Source organism: Opisthocomus hoazin, chromosome Z (genome assembly GCF_030867145.1).
Source record: "Opisthocomus hoazin isolate bOpiHoa1 chromosome Z, bOpiHoa1.hap1, whole genome shotgun sequence".
Lineage (NCBI taxonomy): Eukaryota > Metazoa > Chordata > Aves > Opisthocomiformes > Opisthocomidae > Opisthocomus > Opisthocomus hoazin.
Window position 1 is genome coordinate 75,739,197 of NC_134454.1, and position 19,661 is coordinate 75,758,857.

At 42.7% G+C, this 19,661-nt stretch overlaps 1 protein-coding gene across 3 annotated transcripts in view; it reads right to left on the reverse strand.

Annotated features, from left to right (window-relative positions):
• EGFLAM (EGF like, fibronectin type III and laminin G domains) overlaps positions 1 to 19,661 on the reverse strand; it is a 107,938-nt gene that overhangs the window by 26,895 nt on the left and 61,382 nt on the right. For all 3 annotated transcript variants that reach the window (XM_075410915.1, XM_075410913.1, XM_075410914.1), the window contains exons 7-12: positions 15,998 to 16,164; positions 7,452 to 7,567; positions 6,886 to 7,207; positions 4,223 to 4,323; positions 2,882 to 2,982; positions 1,629 to 1,773 (exon numbers count right to left, since the gene is read on the reverse strand). In XM_075410915.1, coding sequence (XP_075267030.1) covers positions 1,629 to 1,773; positions 2,882 to 2,982; positions 4,223 to 4,323; positions 6,886 to 7,207; positions 7,452 to 7,567; positions 15,998 to 16,164 — 952 coding nt within the window. The remainder of the gene's footprint in view (positions 1 to 1,628; positions 1,774 to 2,881; positions 2,983 to 4,222; positions 4,324 to 6,885; positions 7,208 to 7,451; positions 7,568 to 15,997; positions 16,165 to 19,661) is intronic.

Below are 19,661 nucleotides of genomic sequence, written 5' to 3' on the forward strand. Positions count from 1 at the left end.
GATTTTTCACCCTTGCCCTGCCTCCCTGGTACTTATAACAAAAAATTATATTCCTGTAGCCTATATTTTGCAGGGCTAAATAAGCCAAGGTTATGGGTGTTCGCTGCACAGTGCGCTATAGAAACACATCAAACAGCTTTCAGTTTCAGCAGGGAAAAATAATTCAGGTGGAGCCTGTGGCTTGTCCCTGGACAAAGTCCTGTGCAGCCTGGACAAGATATCCACCACGTTTCATGGTGGGCATATGTCAGAGTTGTGGACATACAGCTCTCCAGGCTATCTCCAACCGCCTGCCATCTTCCATCGCTTCTGATACTCCTCCCCTCCTTGGTCTGTCAAGCTGCACTTCTCTTGTGAGCACTCTCTAAGACTATAGCAAACCAGGTCAGAAAAGACTACCACTCTGCTGAGACTAATCCAGGTCATTCTAACTAGGAAGGGCTGAGGAGGATTCCTTGGAGCAACAGTACTACAGAAGCAGCAAGTTCTGGTGGACAGCAGCACCTGGAGCAATTAACTTTTCTTTCTGGTATAGCCGCAGCTAGAAAAATGTGTGTCCACTGTCACACTCTTCTTGTAATAGACTCTGTGGACTGTAAGTCTCCTATTAGATCTTTGTTCCACCTTTACTTCTTCATCTTTCTTGGCCATGGGTGATCATAGCCGTGCACAGCCAGGTGAAGTCTTACCAAAGGGCTGCACAATGGCATCAGTCTTTACCGTATGTATCTCTCCTGACTCACATTTGACCTTTGCGTGTCCTCATAGCACTGCTAGCGCATAGTGACACGGGACAGATATTGAAATCCTTTCCTCTGTCATATCCAGCTGATGAGAACTTAGTGGGCAGCATTTTTTTTCCCTTCAGTCCCTGCACATGAAAGTGTGAAGTAGTAAGATGTGTCTGAAGCTGCTTTTTTTCCAGGGCTGGGGATGGCATGCTAATAGTGGCTGTCAAATGGAAGAGGAAAGAAATCTGAAAGAATCTGCAACAGGGTTTTTTTCCAGCGCCTTAACTTCATTTCTGTTTTCTGGCCTGGCAACAGATGAGCAAGTCAAGACATCTTCCCTTATCATATCTTACCCTGGTGGCCTCGTATGAAATTGTTGGTGTTAACATAAATCAGGGCAGAATGTCTATTGCCATCACTGTGCTTAAATCTATGTCCGTGGTATACATGTAACTACACTTCTGTATACAAACCTTGTGTGGCTATATGCATATTATACATAAATATATACACACATATACATATGCTTCTAATTTTTTTGGCTGAGGAAGCAGAGCAGCTCTCTGAGGCTTGACAAAGAAAGCAATCAGAGACAGCAGCTGTAAAACCTCGAAAACTTATAACAGCAGCCTGTGTAGCAGAAGGGTGGCAGAGCAAACATGGAAGACAACACAGACACTGTAATGGGATTCAGCACTGGGATATTTATCTATGTGATTTCTAGACTATGTCTGCGAAAGAGTAATCTGTACACTGATTCTGGTTCACTAAATGCCCCAACACTGAAAAAATAAAAATGTACCTTTTAAATCTGATCAGACTTCTGCTGGCAAGAAAAAAATGTCATCATGGTCCTGAGAGAGCCCAAGGTCGAGCTGCAAGTTCAGGACTACCCACCTGAGATTTTCCTGTCACTGGAGCATCACTGTCCATCCTGAGCCAGCCGTTCATCCCGTCTCTGAACAACGTGATGCTGTGCCAACTCCCCAGCTTGATTTTGTTTTCACTTGTTATGACTGCAACTCCAGTGCCACAGTTGAACCTGGGAGCATGAGATAGAGAGGGCGAGGTGACAGTCTTACATTAAACAAATAACTGAAAGTCATTTTTAGACTCCAAATATTCCCTTTCCTCCTGGGAACCTCTCTGTTTCACATGGCATATTAGCAGACCACAGGAAAATCAGACAGCAGGCCTACATGTGATCTGTTTGAAGTTTCAAACATCACTATCTGTCTTTCTCCCATAGAGAAGATTTTGCATCCTCTGGCCAAACCAAGTGCATTGCAAAGTTTGCCAGCAGCTAAAACTGTTTCAAGATGGAGGGTATTACAATATGAAGTCCTGCTATCACAACAATTTCTCTTGGGAATTTTTCTAGCTCCATAGCGAAAGGCAGTGCTACATTAATAACTCTGGTTCTATACGAAACTCAGTGCTGATCAACAAGGAGACCTCCAGGACAATCTCTGTGGAGCTGAACATGCACAAAACATGCCATTGTCTCTGACTGCTGTTCAGTGCAGGTGAACAGAAACACAACTAAAGCACATCACCCACTTTGTTATTCTCCACTTTCAAAGGATTCATCCTCCCAAGTAAGGAGATCCTTGACATACTCTTTCACATGCTTCATATCCATGTGACTGCAAGAAACCCCCTACATCTTCACTTAAAAAACCTGCAACTCCCTTCTAAACAGGAGATATAAGATGAAGTTTCAGGCCCCTTGCTGGCATTAAATCCTTTATTCTGCTATATCATCTGCAGGTCCTTTTGCTGTGAAGCAAAAACATGAACTATGCACAGCTCGATATAACACAAGCTTAGCAAATGCAGTGGCTCATTAGCATTTCCGACAACACATCAGTGAGTCCCGGGCTAATGCCTTGAAGAAAACTGATTATTTTGCCTTTACACCAGGGTCTGAGTAAAAAGTGTTCAACAGGGCACATGCCCACACTAAAGAAGGATGAGAGAAAAAAATATTGAAGAACTGTTAAATTACGTAGTACTGTCCATCTGGTGCACTGCATGGGGCAGAACTCAAAGACACCACAGATGTTCACCGCATACAGCCAGTCGCTGGAGGCAGCAATGCTCCCATCTCTTTACATCAGATTTAGGGTGGAGGATTTAGGCGGTTTTACCTGAACTGGATGCTACGTCGTATGACTGCTAGTGACATAAAATCACCACGACCGTGTTCATTTTCTCCACAGTATAGTAGCAAACCATCTTCTGATTCAGCCTGCAATCACACCATCAACATGAAAAATCAAAGTCTAAGACTCACAGTGACAGATCAATGCAAGCAGCACTGAGGGACAGCATTTTTCAGATGGAATTTTTAACTTGCAGAATCAAAAATTAGTTCATCAATTTTGAATCCTGTATTTGAAGAACCAAGAAAAACATTGCCCTCATGCTTAAATGGTTTAAGAATATTTCTTCAACTTGCATTATGATACTATCAGGCCTAAAAAAAAGCCTGAAAGCATTAACGGCTGTCAGATATGTCCCATACGAGACCTCTGAGCACGAAGTTTTGCAAGGGTGTCCCAGCATGCCTGTTAATTGTAGACAGATCAACTTACTGCACATGAATACACACACCCTGCTTCACATGTCCAGTGAGCCTGACACTCTTCAAGCCAAATGACCTATGCAGGCAGGATTTCTCCAGACGCACATAGCAGCTTACACAGTGGCTTTTCGCCGCTGTCCTGCACTTTAAGCTGACAAATTGCCAGGAGAGTGTCACATCACCACGTGAGGCAGCAGACTGCTTCTGCTCTAGTGACAGCCTCACACCTCGGCTGTGAGGCTGCCTTACACGGGAGCAGGGGAGCATCCGAGGGCTCGGCCACCCTGCCTACAGGCAGCCCTACCAGCCCTGTCTGTAACACACAGACAGCACTAACACAAGTCACAGTGGGATGCACTCTTCAGAACTGCAGCTTAAGTTGTCCAGTATTGCGCACATATCAATAGCCGGTGTCCCAAACTTCAGAGGTGGGAACTAATGCCTACTTAAATCTTGCAGGATAGGAAAGGAACTCTGCATGTAGGGCAGTATTTTGCTCAGTGCAACAAGATCGTGGTTTCTTATGTGCAAAGGCATAGCATGCCATTTCCAAACCGTAATTCACAAAAATTTCAGGTGTACCTCAGCCTGTAGCTCATTCACATGGCTATGAGCTTGCAAATGTACATTGCCACTAGTCTGCAATGCTGGTATTAGTAGTCCCAGGGATTCTCTCATCACTGCCTACTAATGATGGATGCGAACATTTTAGTTCCATTTACCAACTTCATCTGCATTCATTAAAGGCGAAGCCATATCTTTAGAGATGAAAATTATGTATAAATTCACCACAATTACAATGTAAGCTATACTGAAGCTAAGTTATTGTTTCATTGTCCACATCATCAGAATAAGCGAATAAAATTTAAAGATCCTATGTGAGCTTGAAATTGCTTAAACTTACCCTGAATTCAAGGGTAATTTGAAATGTCTGATAGGAGTTTTTCAGTGGTTCAAAGGTGATGTATGAGTAGCCAGAGAACTGAGGATACTGGATAATAATATCTGAAAAGCAAAGACATAAGCATGCAATTTAGCAGTTTTCTCCCATATACAAACTGATATACACATTTAGCACTAGATAAAATCAGATGAAAATGCATGGCAGAGTTCCTCCAGAGACAATCATTAGTCAGCAGCAGTCAACAATCGGTTAACCTATTGCCTTGTCCTCCCACAACCTTTCACAACTAATTCTTTTATTCCCAAGGATCTGGTGAACTTGGAAAGAAACAGGACACTAAGGGCCAAACACTGCTCACCAGTTTCATCGCTGGCTTCAGTGGAACTTTCTCCAGATTTTCATCCTTGTTGCAGAAGACAGAAGCCATCTACTTTATATTTCTCTCCTTTTAAGAATTCATTTAACACAGACACAACAAAGTAATTTTCTGTTTTGCAGTATTACAAAAACATATGCAGGAAATGTGGCCAGACTCCACACGACATTAGTCACTGCTGCTCCATAGCTGCTGCATCCAGTATCCGCTGAATCCTTGGATGGCTCGTAAGAACCCAGCAGCTTCCAGCACTTCTCTAAAGTCAGCTCAGGGCAGAAGGTAACTGGAGTGATGGGGAGAAGAGAGCCCCTGTAGGCATCTCTCCATTCTTGGCTGCAACAGTGGACCTTCATATTGCTCTTGTCAGCTTTGGCATTATGAATCCTCACCCTTCATTGTTTTATGTAAGAGGACCATCCTGGCTTCAGCACAGAAAATCAGAGAGATGTCTTACAGATGTCTTACTGCTACCTTTGCAGCTCACTTTCCTAAGAAGCACTGAGGACAGACACAGTTTCAGACCTGAATTCTTATTTTTGCAGTGGATCTAAGCCTAATGAGGAAGGAAGGATGAGGAGCCCTATTCCCCTTTGTTGTTTATATACTGAGTGGGGTTTTCTTGCATATTTGGGTTTGGATACTGTTCTCTCAGCTTTTTTTTTTTTTTTTTTGCAAGGCATACATTTTAGGCTGAGGTGAAGAGAAACAGTGCTATAAACCTGCATGCAACTGCAGCAGACAGCAATTAACTCCTGCCCTGATCACAAGCAGAACTGACTGGACCAGAGCACCATGCAGCTGTTGATTGCAAAGAGGAGTCTATTTTCATTCAAATTAATATACCGTTTCACAATATTGGCTGCTGTGGAGAAACTGAAGGGAGTATCGGTACATAGTGCTACTCCTTACCAAGGAGTAACACACACCTTTGTGAAAAACAGTGGGTTTGGACTGACGTTAACAAGCCCACTCTACAAGTTGTATACAGTTATGTCAGTTCAAATAAACCTTTGAATCTTCATACATGCTGCAGGCCAAAAATCACATCTGCAGCCGTTCCAACTGATGAGTCACAACAGATTGTTTTCAGAATGAGGTCTCTTAACTCCAGCACCAGGAGGAGAAGATCAAACGCCCTCAGTTGATGCACAACACTGGGCATCACTAGTGCCTAACATGAGTCTGCAGAAGAAATGTGTGTCCCTGATGCTCCGATATGTGGCAGGGCCTTGGCAAATCAGATCAGTGTGCCGAGAGACAGATCAGCTCTTTCTTCGTTGGTGGGACAGCACCACTACCAGCAACAGGTCTCTTCCTTTGCACAAGCTCTGGCATTCATCTGACCCACTGGTCACCAAACCAGCAGAAAAATAACCCTAGGGGCATGGGGGGGGGGGGGGGGGGCACGGGGGAGGTTGGAATAACCTGGTGGTGGTCTGGTAAGCAAACTGGACTGGCTCACTAGGTGATCAGTTCAACATCACACCCAGCGAAACGGTAAGGTTAGGTCCGTAGAGGGAGAGGACAGGAAGGTGGCAAGGGAAGGAGAAGAAGGAGTGCCTCCTTCAGCTCAGCAAGCTCTTGCCCTGGCTCAGCTGCCCTGCAGAGAGGTGAGAGGATGCATGGCAAGTCCTGGCTGGGACAACCACACCTCTTCACATTGACCCAGGCTTCAGGTCACATTTTCTGAACTGGGGAGGGGGTTTTGCTCCTCCCTTGCCCCAGGCTTCCTGACACAGGTGCTGAGGCTATCACTCCAGCATTTCTACCCTGCCCATGGAGAAATCTTCCTCTGGAGATGGTTTTACAATGGGGGCTGTGTCTCACATCCCTGCTGCAGGATCAGCATCATCCAATGGACCACACTGGAAATGCAGGTGGTTCAAGGCTTCAGCTGCAGGCAAAAGGCAAGGGTCAAAGTGGGGCTGAATGTCCTTGCTGGGAGCTGTGGATGCCATGGATGGACCCTGTCAGGTCTGGGTGCCTACCAACATATCTGGTTTCACCACTGTCCCACTCCCAGGTGGGGGAAGGAGGATTACCCTTCCCTGTGCGCCTTCAGACAGGGTCTGCATTCAGTTTTATTAAAGAACTTCTTCAGACCTAGCTGAGTAAAGAGAAGCAAAGGGGCTGATGTCTGAACTGGTACATGGAAGCTGCTGCTGTCCTTGGGGATCCATTAAGCCCAGCCAGCTATTCCCAAAGCATACCTTGGTCAGTTCATCTCGAAGCTGCTCCTTACCCTAGACAAAGAGAAGCCAGTGGCAGTGGGCACGCAGAAACCTACCTTCCGCACATGTCTCTCCTCCTTTTCCCAAGTTGCAGTGGCAGCGCGAGCCACCCCGGTCGTAGTCATTGACACAGAAGCTGTCTGCAGAACAGATGGCCTCATCACAGGAGAGATCAAAGAGGCGTGTTGCAGAAGACATGCTGCCCCTCTTCACTGCCTGAACCGTAGTTGAAGGCCGTGCGGTGGTGGGACTGGAAGTAGTAGGTTCAGAACTGGTAGTAAGGACCCGTGACAGGAGCCTGGAACTAGACCCTGGCGTGACCTTTGTTTCAACCAGAAATTTTCTGTTGCCTCCTTTGATAGCAGGAAGTGGTCTGAACTGAAAGGAAATAAAGAAACACAAATTCAGTAAAATATAAAATGCTACATGGAAATGAAATTAATACCTTCCAAGATACAAATCTGAGGTAACAAATTCATCCCCACCAAAGAAAAAGAAACAACTACATTTTTATATCTGAGCATATAATATCAGATATTAAACTTCCTGATAATATCACACACTTTCAAGTATTGAGACTATAAAGAAAACAGAAATGCCAAAGAGGAATCTTGAAATTTACCTCTTCTATGTAAATGTCGTAGTCTGAGTCATCTATATCAAATCCATCATCATCAGCAGTCACTGTGTCTGTGATATACCGATGCCCATAGCTTCCACTTCCTAACTCCTCAGAGCCTAAAAAGAAACAACTGGCATACTCAGTTCATATCTTTTTCATTCTTTACACAGAGAAATTCAGATCTTACCATCCCCTGACTTGCCACACTGAAATCTGGTGTTAATGCTCATCCTGTACAGACAATGCAAGTGTCGGCTGGAAGATGGGAGACGCTGTCCAAGTGACACACATGCAACTTCAAGTGAAGACCTTCATTTAGTCATTTACTGTGATTTCCAAACAAAGCAGGCACAGCTCAGTTCTTCCCTCTGCAAACTGACTTTTATCCATCATTCTTCCAGGAGATCAGCTCTGCACTTTTTCGGCGTAGACAACTTTTTAATAACTGTATTGTTTTTAGATCAAACTGTTCCCTTTTACAGGCACACAGTCTGGTATTTGCCCCGCTGATGACCAAATAAGATGAACAGCAATAAAGATGCATCTAGGCAGGGCTTTTCTGGTACACTCCTCAAATTAGCATCCTAAGTGTATTTTTAGGCTATATTTTGAAACACAATTTAGCACCTCAAAAAAAGAAACACGTGCAAACATCATGTGCTTTTCATGTGCATAATCTGCTCCTGCCTCTCCCTGGAGAGCTGAACTGCACTGTGAAGGACCCTGGGCTAGGAAGGCCAGTTTAAACAGTAAGCGGGTGCTCATATTAAATATGTATGCTTTCCTGCACTTTACATAGCAAATTCTGATTAAACAAGGGCTTATGCTTTTTAGCTATCAAAATTTACCAGAAGTCATGACGAAAGATAATACAGGTGACTGCATCACTATCATTACTTGTCATTTCACCAAGGTTAAGAACAGACAAATATTTGACAAACAGTAAAACAACAGACCTCATACATTTGCCTTTTCCATAAAACATTTTGTGATCACTTAAAAACAGCATTGGTAATCCTTGCTTTACAAAGCCTCTGTACAGGCTGACCATGTGTTCTTGTTTATCTTCGCAGCCACAAGCTGCCCATATTTTCTCATAAGTTAGCATGTCCTTCACACTGCAGCACACAGAGATGCAAAGTCTTGCTGGGCAGTGGGTGTTTGTGGAAAGGAGACCTGAGAAGCCAGAAGATGCCATTTGACGGTAGTGAGAGCTTCACTACCACCACTGAACAACCCGACGGAGCCACTGAAAGCTAACAAGGCTCAGCAGACTTTCAGAGGGAGCCGTGTGGGCATGGTGCTATCAGGACATTTGAGCCAGTCAAACTGGGGTCAGCCATCTCCCACCTCGGTGGAGAATAAAAGAAAAATATCTCACTGACCTGATTCAGGCAGGAGAGCACTTGTCTAAATCTTATTGTACTCTCTCTTCCTTTGCCATGACTGCAACCCAGAAATCCTGGTAGACAGTTATGAAATCAAGCATATGTGCACCAGACATGAATGAACGCCCTGGCTGGCTAATTGGCTGCCCACCATACATTCTGCAGGAGTTACTGATCAACATGCTTTACACATTACATCAACAAATAGAAAAATCAGAGGCAAATGAGTAAAGGTAATTAGGCACACACACTTGCAACCAAAACAACATTCTAGGTTTGGAGAGAATGTGTATAAATTTTTCCTTTCTAACATGGATACTTAATCATTTGTAAATAACACAGTTTAACTGTATATCAAACAGAATTATTCAGCACAGACTTCTACCAACCAAGCTAAGCAGAGAACTCACAGCTTTATGACTGGTAATGAGACGAAGCCAACTGGACAAACTACAGATTATTTCTGCTCATGACTGCGAATGCACAGGCAAAGGATTACTACCAGAAAAGCAGACTGCATTTTTATGAACTGGTCCCAATCCTGCATTCATTATGGAAAACAATAGGTATTGTCAAAATGTGGGTAAAACCTCTTACTCCTAGTATTCACTTGTATAATTGCTCAGGTTAATCACCATCACAGGAGAATTTCACTCCAGGTAGGAAGAATAGACTAGACTAGACTAGACTAGACTAGTTCAGTTGGAAGTGACTCACAAGAACCATCTAGCCCAACTACAAAGCTGAACTCTTCCATCCATCACTGCATCAGTATCTCCTTCTTTGGCAACAGTGACTTTACAAGACATGCACTTCTACAAAATAATTTCAGTGTGCAAAACCTCAAACGTAGACACTACAAATGTGACTTGCAGTTTAACAGAAATTATATGAGCGAAGGAGAGCCCAGCACTAACTCAGCCACCAGCAGGTGAAGCAATTTTCAGCTCACTGGAATGCTGTTGCTCTTAAGTCAGGCCTGTAATATTGCTTATTGTCTTTATACAACATGTCTGAAACTATTTCAGAACCAATTCAGTTTTTCTAACAGATGAAACTGTAATTTACCTAAGAGTAACAGAAGCCATAAAGCTAAGCCAGGAAAAGGAAAGGAAAAATTACAATCATGTCAGGGAAAACAATCTAATCTATATCCAAACAAGCTGTGATACAGACTCCATCTTCTAATTCAGAGGCCTAAAACCACAAAACACACATCTGTCGTAGTACAAATTCTGCCATATTTTTTTCTCTTCTCAAGCAAGCTTTCTATTGGCTTAATGGGATGTAGGTTCAATAAGGATAGCAGGAATGAAAAAATAAAGAGAACAAATTATCTTCATATTCACACGTAGGAAAATGTTAAGTCTCGAATTCACATTCAGACACGCACACCTGCTTACATGTCTAGATATGATTTTAATGCCATGCCAGTCTTACAGAAGTGCAACTCTCCTGATTTGAGTGGAGTTATCACTAAACTACATCAATAGCCACCAGCATGCAATGAGACCTGGTAACTTAGGAGAGACAGGCAGTTCCCTGAGCAGAAGGTGTGCCCCTTTCATCTTGCAGATCAAAATGTTCCACCCTTTTCCAACAGAAGACCTTGGGAGATGAAATGTACCAACTATTTTAAAGCAGACAATGATTCCTTTCACCTTATTGAACTGGTACAACATTTAAAGCCTGGAAAGATCACAGAAGTTACAGCTTATTGTGGCTGGCAGAGAAGACTGCTGAGGCCCTTCTTCAAAGACCTTCAGGACCTAAGTTTGGCATCACCAGGAAAAGTGTTCACTTCAGAAGCTGTCCTAATATCCACAGGTCTCTAATATGGCCACAAATCTCTGCTTTCACTTCCCCTGGCTCCATCTGAGTTTCGGCCAGTACATGCTATATTACTCTACCTGCTGATCTGTGAGCAGTTTTGGTAACGCATAACGTACCTGGGAGCAATGAAGACACAGAGCTGAACTCTCTTATAACTATGCCTGAATTTGTGCAGGTGAGTACACACACAAATCGTGAGACCACCTAAGAGCCCACTGGCTTCTTAGTTGCCTTGCTCTGCCTTACATTTGGTGTTTGCTCACTGGATGTGACACGACAGCCATGTGATGTGATGCAACAAAACTGCAAAATAACAGAAAGCAGAGAAGCTAACATTGCCTTTTGTAGAGAAACCCCCATGCAAGCCCATCTCAACACCTCTGTGTAGCTTTGGTGGAGAGCTCATCTCATACTGGGTGGCAAATCAAGGACAATTAAACAAAGTGGTACTCTGCAAGTACCAAAACAATGACTACAGAGATTAAAAGCATGCTATATTTCATTAAATCAGTTTTCAGTGTGCATGGAGATAAAGCCTATTTAAGGCCCTTTACCAGGTCCTATAATCCTCTTTTACAATTAATTGGAAGACCTGTGGGGGTCAGGAACTTTAGACAGCTTCTTTCCAAATAACCAGGGATTAAGTTATGCCAAAGAAATCTTTCTCAAAACAAACAGAAAGCCACACAAACTTTTGTTTTGCTAATTAGGTGGCCACCAGCATACTGATCAGGAGGCACAGGCAAGCGTAAGAGGTAGACCACCAGGCACTACAACTGAGCAGGCTGAATGGAAGTGTTAACAGACTTATCGCCTTCATGCAGAACCCCTCACAGGCCTAAATCCGAAACACATCAGGGGCATTTTAATCTGAGTTTTATTCTCGTCAGTGACTCACAGTGAGGCACTGCATATCACTTCGCCTGTCTCTTGCTTTTTGTCCCTGTTTGTATAAATATGAACACTGCCTTTATAAAGCCTTTGGAGATTTGCGGGAAAGAGTTCTGTGGAAAACCTTCTCTGTTTGCTATCTCCAAGACACATCACCATCACCGACATCAAGGTTTGGGCCCACGGGACTGCCCTTTTCCTGTGCCTCAGCCTCAGCAGCCACATTCAAGCACCCTGCAGGGTATTTAAGCACCTGTGCCAATGCCCTGCTCAGTATGAGCCTGGCAGTGATGGCCAGGACCAGAGGAAGGGATGTACCCAGATTAAGCAGCCACTTCTGTCATGTTTGCTGTGGAGAAAAGCAGGAGGGTATTTTTAACAGAAGGACACTTCCTCTGTTGGTCTGGCAAAGCCCAAGGCTGGTGACCTTCCAGGCACAGTGCAAACCCCATCTGTTTCCCCAGGAGATGAAGGGTATTTAAGCAATGCAGGTGATGAAACTGTTTGTTTGATTCTTTGGGACAGTTTATTTTGTTGTTACTAAACTTGATACGTGAAATATTTTTTCAAGTAAATTGTCCATGACACAGTGAAAGATTTGATATAGCAAAAAAACAACCACCACATAAGTGAAATACCTGCAACCTGCATCTGTAGTTAAGAAAGGCAACAAAAATTGATTTATTACATAATTTCCCTCTAAAAACAGAAATGAAACCAAATCACAGATAAATGAGAACCCTTGGGGAAACCTGTCCTCTCTTTCCTCCCTGAAAATGGAGCAATGCAACATAAACCAAGCAGGCATTTTTCAATAAGTAAGAGGGTAACTGCTTATGATCAAGGCCACGTGTTCTACTTGCACAGACCTTGGGAGGTCTGTCACATTACGTGACACTGTCAGCAACCCTTCAGAGGAACATGTCAACAAAGACAACAGTTTCCTATGCTGACCTGAAACAATGAAGTCAAGAGTACTGCAAAGCCAGTCAACTTTTAAAACAAAAATGAGAGCATTACATGTAAGAATGAGATAAACCCCAGCAAAAAACATCCCCAAACAGGATGGACTCAGTGTCCGTAAGACTCCTCTCTGTCTCAGCCTACCTAGCAGAGCTGCAAGAGACTCTACGCAATGCAACATGTACCCTGAAGGTCCACTACATTTGAGGTAATGCTGAGAAATCGTTCTTCAGTTAACATAAGCATCAGAAAAGCACTAATTAATTCAAAACAAGCATAAAAATCAAGGATATACAAGCATAAAGCTAAAAATTTTAAAAATCTGAATACACTAAGGACCTTAGTGCCAGCACTATGCAGACTAAGTGCAATGCAAAGGAGACAGATATTGTATGGACTTCTGCCAGCTTCCTAAGATACTTGAAGTATTTCTGAGGAATATACAGGCATTCTGAAAATAGCATCAAGTATTTGTGGCATGTTCCAGTGTTTACACAGGAGGAGGTGCCATTTTAATAATGAAGGTAGTATTTCCTACAATGCGCACCCTGAGGAGCAAAGGTGCATTGTTTTCAGACATACCAACTGTCTGACATCCTTCCAGTAACCATAGGTAACTAAGAGGTCTGTCCTGGAATTTCGAGAGATTCAGTCATCTGGTGCCATCTGAGATGTGTTACGGTACCTGAGACATTCCCAGAGGACTCTCAGGTGTCTGGGAGATGCACGGGAGGGACATGTCCTCTTGCAGTGACAGCTGAAAACCACAGGACCTAGGGGACCTCAAATCCACTGAATGTCTATACCTGAGCAACTGAAGTAAATGATTAAAGGGGCCAAAGAATGTAACCATTGGCTTTCTGGCTACTAGAAAGGGGAAAGTACCTGCAGATACGTAATGTGAACTACGAGTAAGTTTTACTTGGTTGCATTTTTTGTTACATTAAATTTGTCAATGGTTTAAATCACTCTCCAGTGTTTTTAAGTGTTTTGGGGAAAAATAAATTTTCGGGTTATGCATGGCTTTAATCAAGAAATTTTTTCACAACAGGAGTTGAGCTTTTCTACTAATGCACAATGTACTTGTGCATCTGGTTAACATCAAACTAGATTCTTACACAGACATCATCACTAAAGCCAAGTGAGAGCTGCTACACTCAGTTACACTCCTGCCTCCAGACAGCGACAGAACTTATTTCTAAAGGCATGCATCTTTTGCTGCCTTTGAACACCACTCCTTGCTGTGCAAAAAGCTGGTGGTTATGAAGACAGGTATCCACAAGATAACACAGGCTTTCATAGATAGATAGCAGCAACATGTAGTTTTTAAGACTATTTGCAAAATCCATCCTGGAAACTAAGAGCAGAGTGGCAAAAGAATGACATTTGCATTTGCCAAAGGACCCAGAGTTTACTAAACCAGCCCTGAGTACAAGTGATACCGTGCAGGGCCGGAGCACAATACAGACACGACGTGGCCCCAGGCTGCAAGAGCTCTGCCTGCTCATGAGTGTCTCCCCCAGGCACTGCCAGCCCCTTGCTGCAGGGAGACCAACCTTTCAGCCACAGCAGCACCCATGTGCCTACCACGGACTGGCACAGCGCTTTTGAGCCATCCAGAGAGCAGTGCAACACGCGTAGTACATTCACTTTTCAGGTCTGATCCAGGCACAGAGAGTCAAGCTCATGCTCCCTGTGCATCTCTCCAGAAATCAGTTCATACACATCGGGTGTGAACTTGATTCCCAGCTCTACAGACAAAATCCCATGTTTTAGAGTCATCTTGATGGGTCTCTGCAGAAGGGCGGTTTCCAAAGGCAAAGCGCCATTCTTAGAGTACCACAGTAATAAGCGCAGCATGAAGACTACTCCACCCTTATTAACAGAGCTAAACACTTTATCTTTTCTGACCAAAGAATGCAGCCACTCACATCCAAGGATAAACAGGATACTAAGGAGCACACATGATTGCCTGAGGCAGCAGGTGCTGATCCTTGAGGATCCAGGGGCAAAAAAAAAGCTGCACCTTCATGGTTTTCAGAAACATTTGCTTAGTTAAGTTAACTTAGTTAAGAAGTTAAATTTACGAGTTCAGCAGCCATAACAAACTTCATGCAAACTGTTCAAGGGATTGAATTTATGACAGTGGGGAAAAAAGAATGGAAACTGCCATATAAGAGTCAATGAAAACAAAGGATTTCAAGCTAGGGACGCGATTTAGAAATAAATCCTTGGTGGGTTAAATTGGTGGATCAATAAGATGTGGTCCACATTTCTGCAGCATGCAAATTCTTCTTGCAGAGCTCACATTCCTATTTGAATATCAGCTGCTCATTTTCTACCAGTTAATTAAAGATGACTTGCAATTAAGTGTGCAGGTGAGAAAAGAAAAAAAGTCAGTTTTGCTGCTCTTTTTTATAGTTTATTAATCTGCTAAAATTATGTCCAGGCATTTTATTGCATGATATTCTGTCCCCTATAAATGTCTTCAAAACTGGAACTTTGAAGTACTGAAACCTTTTAAACACAATAAAAAGTCTTGCACATTAAGCATATAGTTCAGCTACTCCCCATACCCTGCCAGCCTTGTCTCTGCTTCCTGCGTTGACTGTTTGTGACATTGGGTTTTTCGCTGTGCGAGAGACATGACTTGTACGATTCCCGACGTGCTCTGTGTCGGCCTGATTGTGATTCTCACATAAAGCTATGACTTTGGGGGTGATGAGGAGCAACAGCACCTCAAAGGCAGCCCACAGAGACACTAGCATTGACAGAGGCTTATATCCCAAGGAGGCCATCAGGAGATACGCACAGGACCTACCCCTTATTGCAATGTGCACAGCCTAGATTGCTACACAAATGTGCATATAATTGTTAACAACTGTGATTATTCAAGTATGTTTGAATGCATTTTCACTTAATATTCTTGCCGTGCAGCTTCTGATCAGAAAGGGATGCTTACTTGTTTCTATCACTATTTTCATGATTGTGCTTAATAGTTTAAGAGCCTTACTTCTCTGAAAACAGTATAGATGTGCTTTGGTCTTTCCGAGCTGTTTGAATTACAAATGTAATATATATAGTTCCGTTTCAAAGAACAGAAAAAAAAGATGAACAATAGACTTGTCTCTCTTGTTTCTCCCCATGATATTCACATATCAGTTGTGCATGAAGCCAGCACAAAAGTCATTAAGTAGCAATCCAAAAAAACCTGGCAGTGACCTTCAGGGCAGATAAACAGCATGAGAGCACTTCTGCCTGGCACTTTTCAAATCTTTGCTTGTAGCTTGGCTTTCACGGGATGCTGCAAGCTCCACAGACAGAACCAACAGGCATCAGGCTGGGGGTGCCTGTGCTTGGAGAGTGATTCTTTCCACCAGCAGCCATCCACAGGCTAGCCCAGATACACTTTATTTACAGATATACTTTATTTTTATATACCTTCATTTACAAAAAGGTGGTTCTACTCACTGAACGTTCGGATGACATCACTCGATGCACTGGCAGGGCTGGATCCATAGGAGTTTGCTGCTCGGACGGCAAACTGATACTTGGTGTTTGGGAGAAGTCCTTTGAGAACCATGGACTCCATCTGGATCTGCTCTCTTATTACCGTCCAATTGCTGTCAAGGTCTGGCCTTCAGGATCAAACAAAGCCAAGATCATAAATAATTAAAGCTGGCTGTATAAATGAACTGCCTTTAAACTTTCCTGGGAAATACACAAAATATATGAGACATAAGCCTGCTAAATCATCACTGAAATCCTTCACTGTTAAGTGAATTAAGTCTGTGCAACTATTACTAAATTGTGAAGCCTGTGATATCAAACCTATACAGCAATACAAAACCAGTATTCAGGTTTTTCTTATACAGCCAAGGAGGTTGTTTAGAGGACAGCTTGACAAATCAAGTTCTGTTTATCTGTTTTCATGTATTTTGGGTTCACAGTTTTCAACTGGAGGTATATTAACTATAGTTCCCAACCCCCTGTTTGGCTGTATAAAGCAATTCTTGGCAATAGAGGGAAAGATCCTGATTCATTTCTAAGAGTTTGTGCCACTAAGTCCCATCAAACATGTACAAGCATTAGCAGGACAAGAATCTAACATTTGATCTCCCAGGCAATCAGGTTAATCAGCCCACACTGGAAAATCTAGATCCAAAGTCTTCTCCTCAGCAAAAAAAAAACCAACAAACCCACACACCCAAAACAGGACAACTATGCAGAGAACCTAGCCTATATATGTGGATTTTCCAACACAATTCCCATGTCTGCCTTTGGATAATGTCTGGTTAACTCCTGATATTTACCAAAAGCCAGCTGCCAATAAATGCTTGCTCTAAGTACCGCTATAATCCATCCGAAATCAGTACATTCATATGGCGGTTTGGTCTCAAATATTTAAGTTCATAGGCAGACGGACATCAGAAACGGGAGGGCTATTTCAAATAGTCTGAGAGAGTATTCTGATGCTTTCACACCATTTCTACTCTCTCTAAAAGTGGTCTCCTCTTATCAAAGAGAGAAAGGAATGAGAAGGTAAACAAATACAAATAAAATAAAACTGTATATGTGAAGTCTAGGCCACCCAAAATATCCAAATTGAAGCTACAAAAGTAAAACAAGAACAGAAATAACTTTCAGAGAAAATTATTTCAGTGTCCTTTTCTAAGATGTCCTTGTGATATTTATTACAGGAAATAACCTCCAAGTGCTCCCTGAATCTACCAGTGTTTACATAGGACTAGCTGCAAATGTCTCCAACAGTCTTGCAATGAAAATTATAGCACAAGGCAGGCATTTTGCATTTGTTTATTTGCAGCCTGAAGGAAATGCCAAAGTTAATGTACGTTTTCTTTTATCAGTCAATACAAGATTTATTGATCACTGGGGTTTCATTGCTTTGTGCCAGCAGGGCAAACGCAGTGACAAAGCAGCAGCTCCCCGCTGCCTGGCTCCTGTGCACAATGGCACACAGGATGCGAGCATTTCATTGTCTCGCTAAAAATAAAAATAAAATCAGAGAAATGCACAAGATATAATGACAGCTAAAGAGATCATCATAAGTCACCCCTCACCACCATTTCCTGGTAGACAGGAGGGCATTTGTTTTGGCTACTTGTTCCTTGTTTCCCTTCTCCGAGCTTTTGATGCTTGGGCCACAATGAAAATGTATAGTGTTCTCCAAATGAAAGCTGTTGACATTGCTTCCTTCCACATGCTTGCTTAGCAGTGTTGTCAGTTTTCCTGTACACATCTTTTTCTGGCTTTAATTCCAGTCCAAGGAATTCCTGCTGCCTCAAGAGCTGCCTCACCATCTCTTTGCAACAGAGAGACCGTGCCAATGTCTGCGCCCAAATGGAAAGACAGGCCTCTAGCAAAGGGACCCAAAGGAGGTATTGCACCCGACGAAGATTTAGGAGGTAACACAAACTGTAGGCTAGCCTTCGACTTCGCCAACTGTTTCTCGCAAAACTTCCTTCTGCAGAAGTGAATAATAAAAGTAAATGCCTGCAAAAATGTAAGCATCTGCAGCTGAAGGACAGGGAAAGAAGGAGATTTATCACTTGACCTTTGCTACTTCTCCAGAACATTCCCTGCGTGAACACATCAGTACAAGATGAAAAAATGGCAAACAGATGGGGAGAGGAACACAATAAACTCAGCTGGTGACTGTGTCCAGGGCCAGCCAGCTCCCGTGTTTTCCAAGCTGGGAACATTTTGTTGAAAACTGTCTCCATGGTCCTTCTCTGTGTCAAATTTCAGTTTGTGCTAACTTTTACACTGGAAGGGCTCATTTTGATACCACTTTTCCCATCTTTCTGCAGCACTACATTCCCTGGACTGCCACAGGTCTCTCTGTCTCTTGCCGAGACCTCACAGGGCTGCTCTAGAAGCTGCAATCTGTGCGTGGAGAAACCACACAACTTCCACAGGCATTTTCTGCTCTTGAAGTTACAGCTGTGCATCTCCAATGCAGAAATGCCATGTGGTAAGAATGTGGCTAGTGACAAAGTCAGAGAGTTTTAAGATAATAAACATACGGGTAAGGTCAATATGATTGGATGGATATAAATCAAGGACAGAATTCTGCCCCAACGTACCCAGAACAGTTGGATTATTGCTTTATGTTGTAATCTGGGGACTGATTCAACTTCAGACTGGAAATTGTTGTGATACAGAGAACAGAAATTTTATACTCACTTGAGCTTCCTCATAAAATCACCTGGAAATGATTTAACAGAGTGAAGCACCTGCTAGAAATCCAATTTTTACAAGGTTTTTGATTGTTGTTTTGTGCTGTGTTTGTACTCCTCTCATGTTCTAAATTCATCTCTACAAATTTTTAAAAAAATATTCCTACAAATAATAGATATAGTGACAAGTACAATACATTCTTCTTTGCTATGGAAAATACTCATTGTAGAAAATAATGCTCCACAGGATACTATTTTTAGTAATTGTTATTATTTAGCCTTGTTGTGACACTTTCTACAAAATATATCAACCAATATGCCAAGTCAGCTACGAGGAAAGGAAAAGTAGACAATTTTCCAACCTCATTTTTTTGTTAAATATTCGTCTGATGCTGTCTAACATTGTTAAGCACTTCCTCTCCGATTTCCACACCTTCCACTCCTCTTTCTTCATTAATTACCTTTTCAAGGATTTGACCCTCACAAACTGTGAGGTAAATGTTCTGTCAGCTGTATCTGTTTCACGCATTAACCAGGAAAACAGGATTAAACGTATTTTTGCTACGTGTTAGGAGGTATCTCCCTGGTCAGATCTGTTGTTTCAGGTTCTTTGCAAACAAAAGCAAATATGACTGCCAAGTTCATTTCAGTTCAGATAGTTCAGCATGGAATGGATTCAGGGACATACCTTTTTTTTTTGGGGGGGAAGGCTTCAAACTAATCAATCTGCCCACAACAATATGCTGAATCTGCTCTACCCTAACACCTGTATACTGACAAATCTCCCCAGTTTTACCAGCCGATTCTAGCTAGTTCATTGCAGCAGAAGTTTCATGACACTACCGAGATACTGAAAAACTTCCCCTGTATGTCAAGATTAATACTGAAAGCTGTTGGCTCCATCTCCATATCAAGGAGATGAAAAATGACCCAAT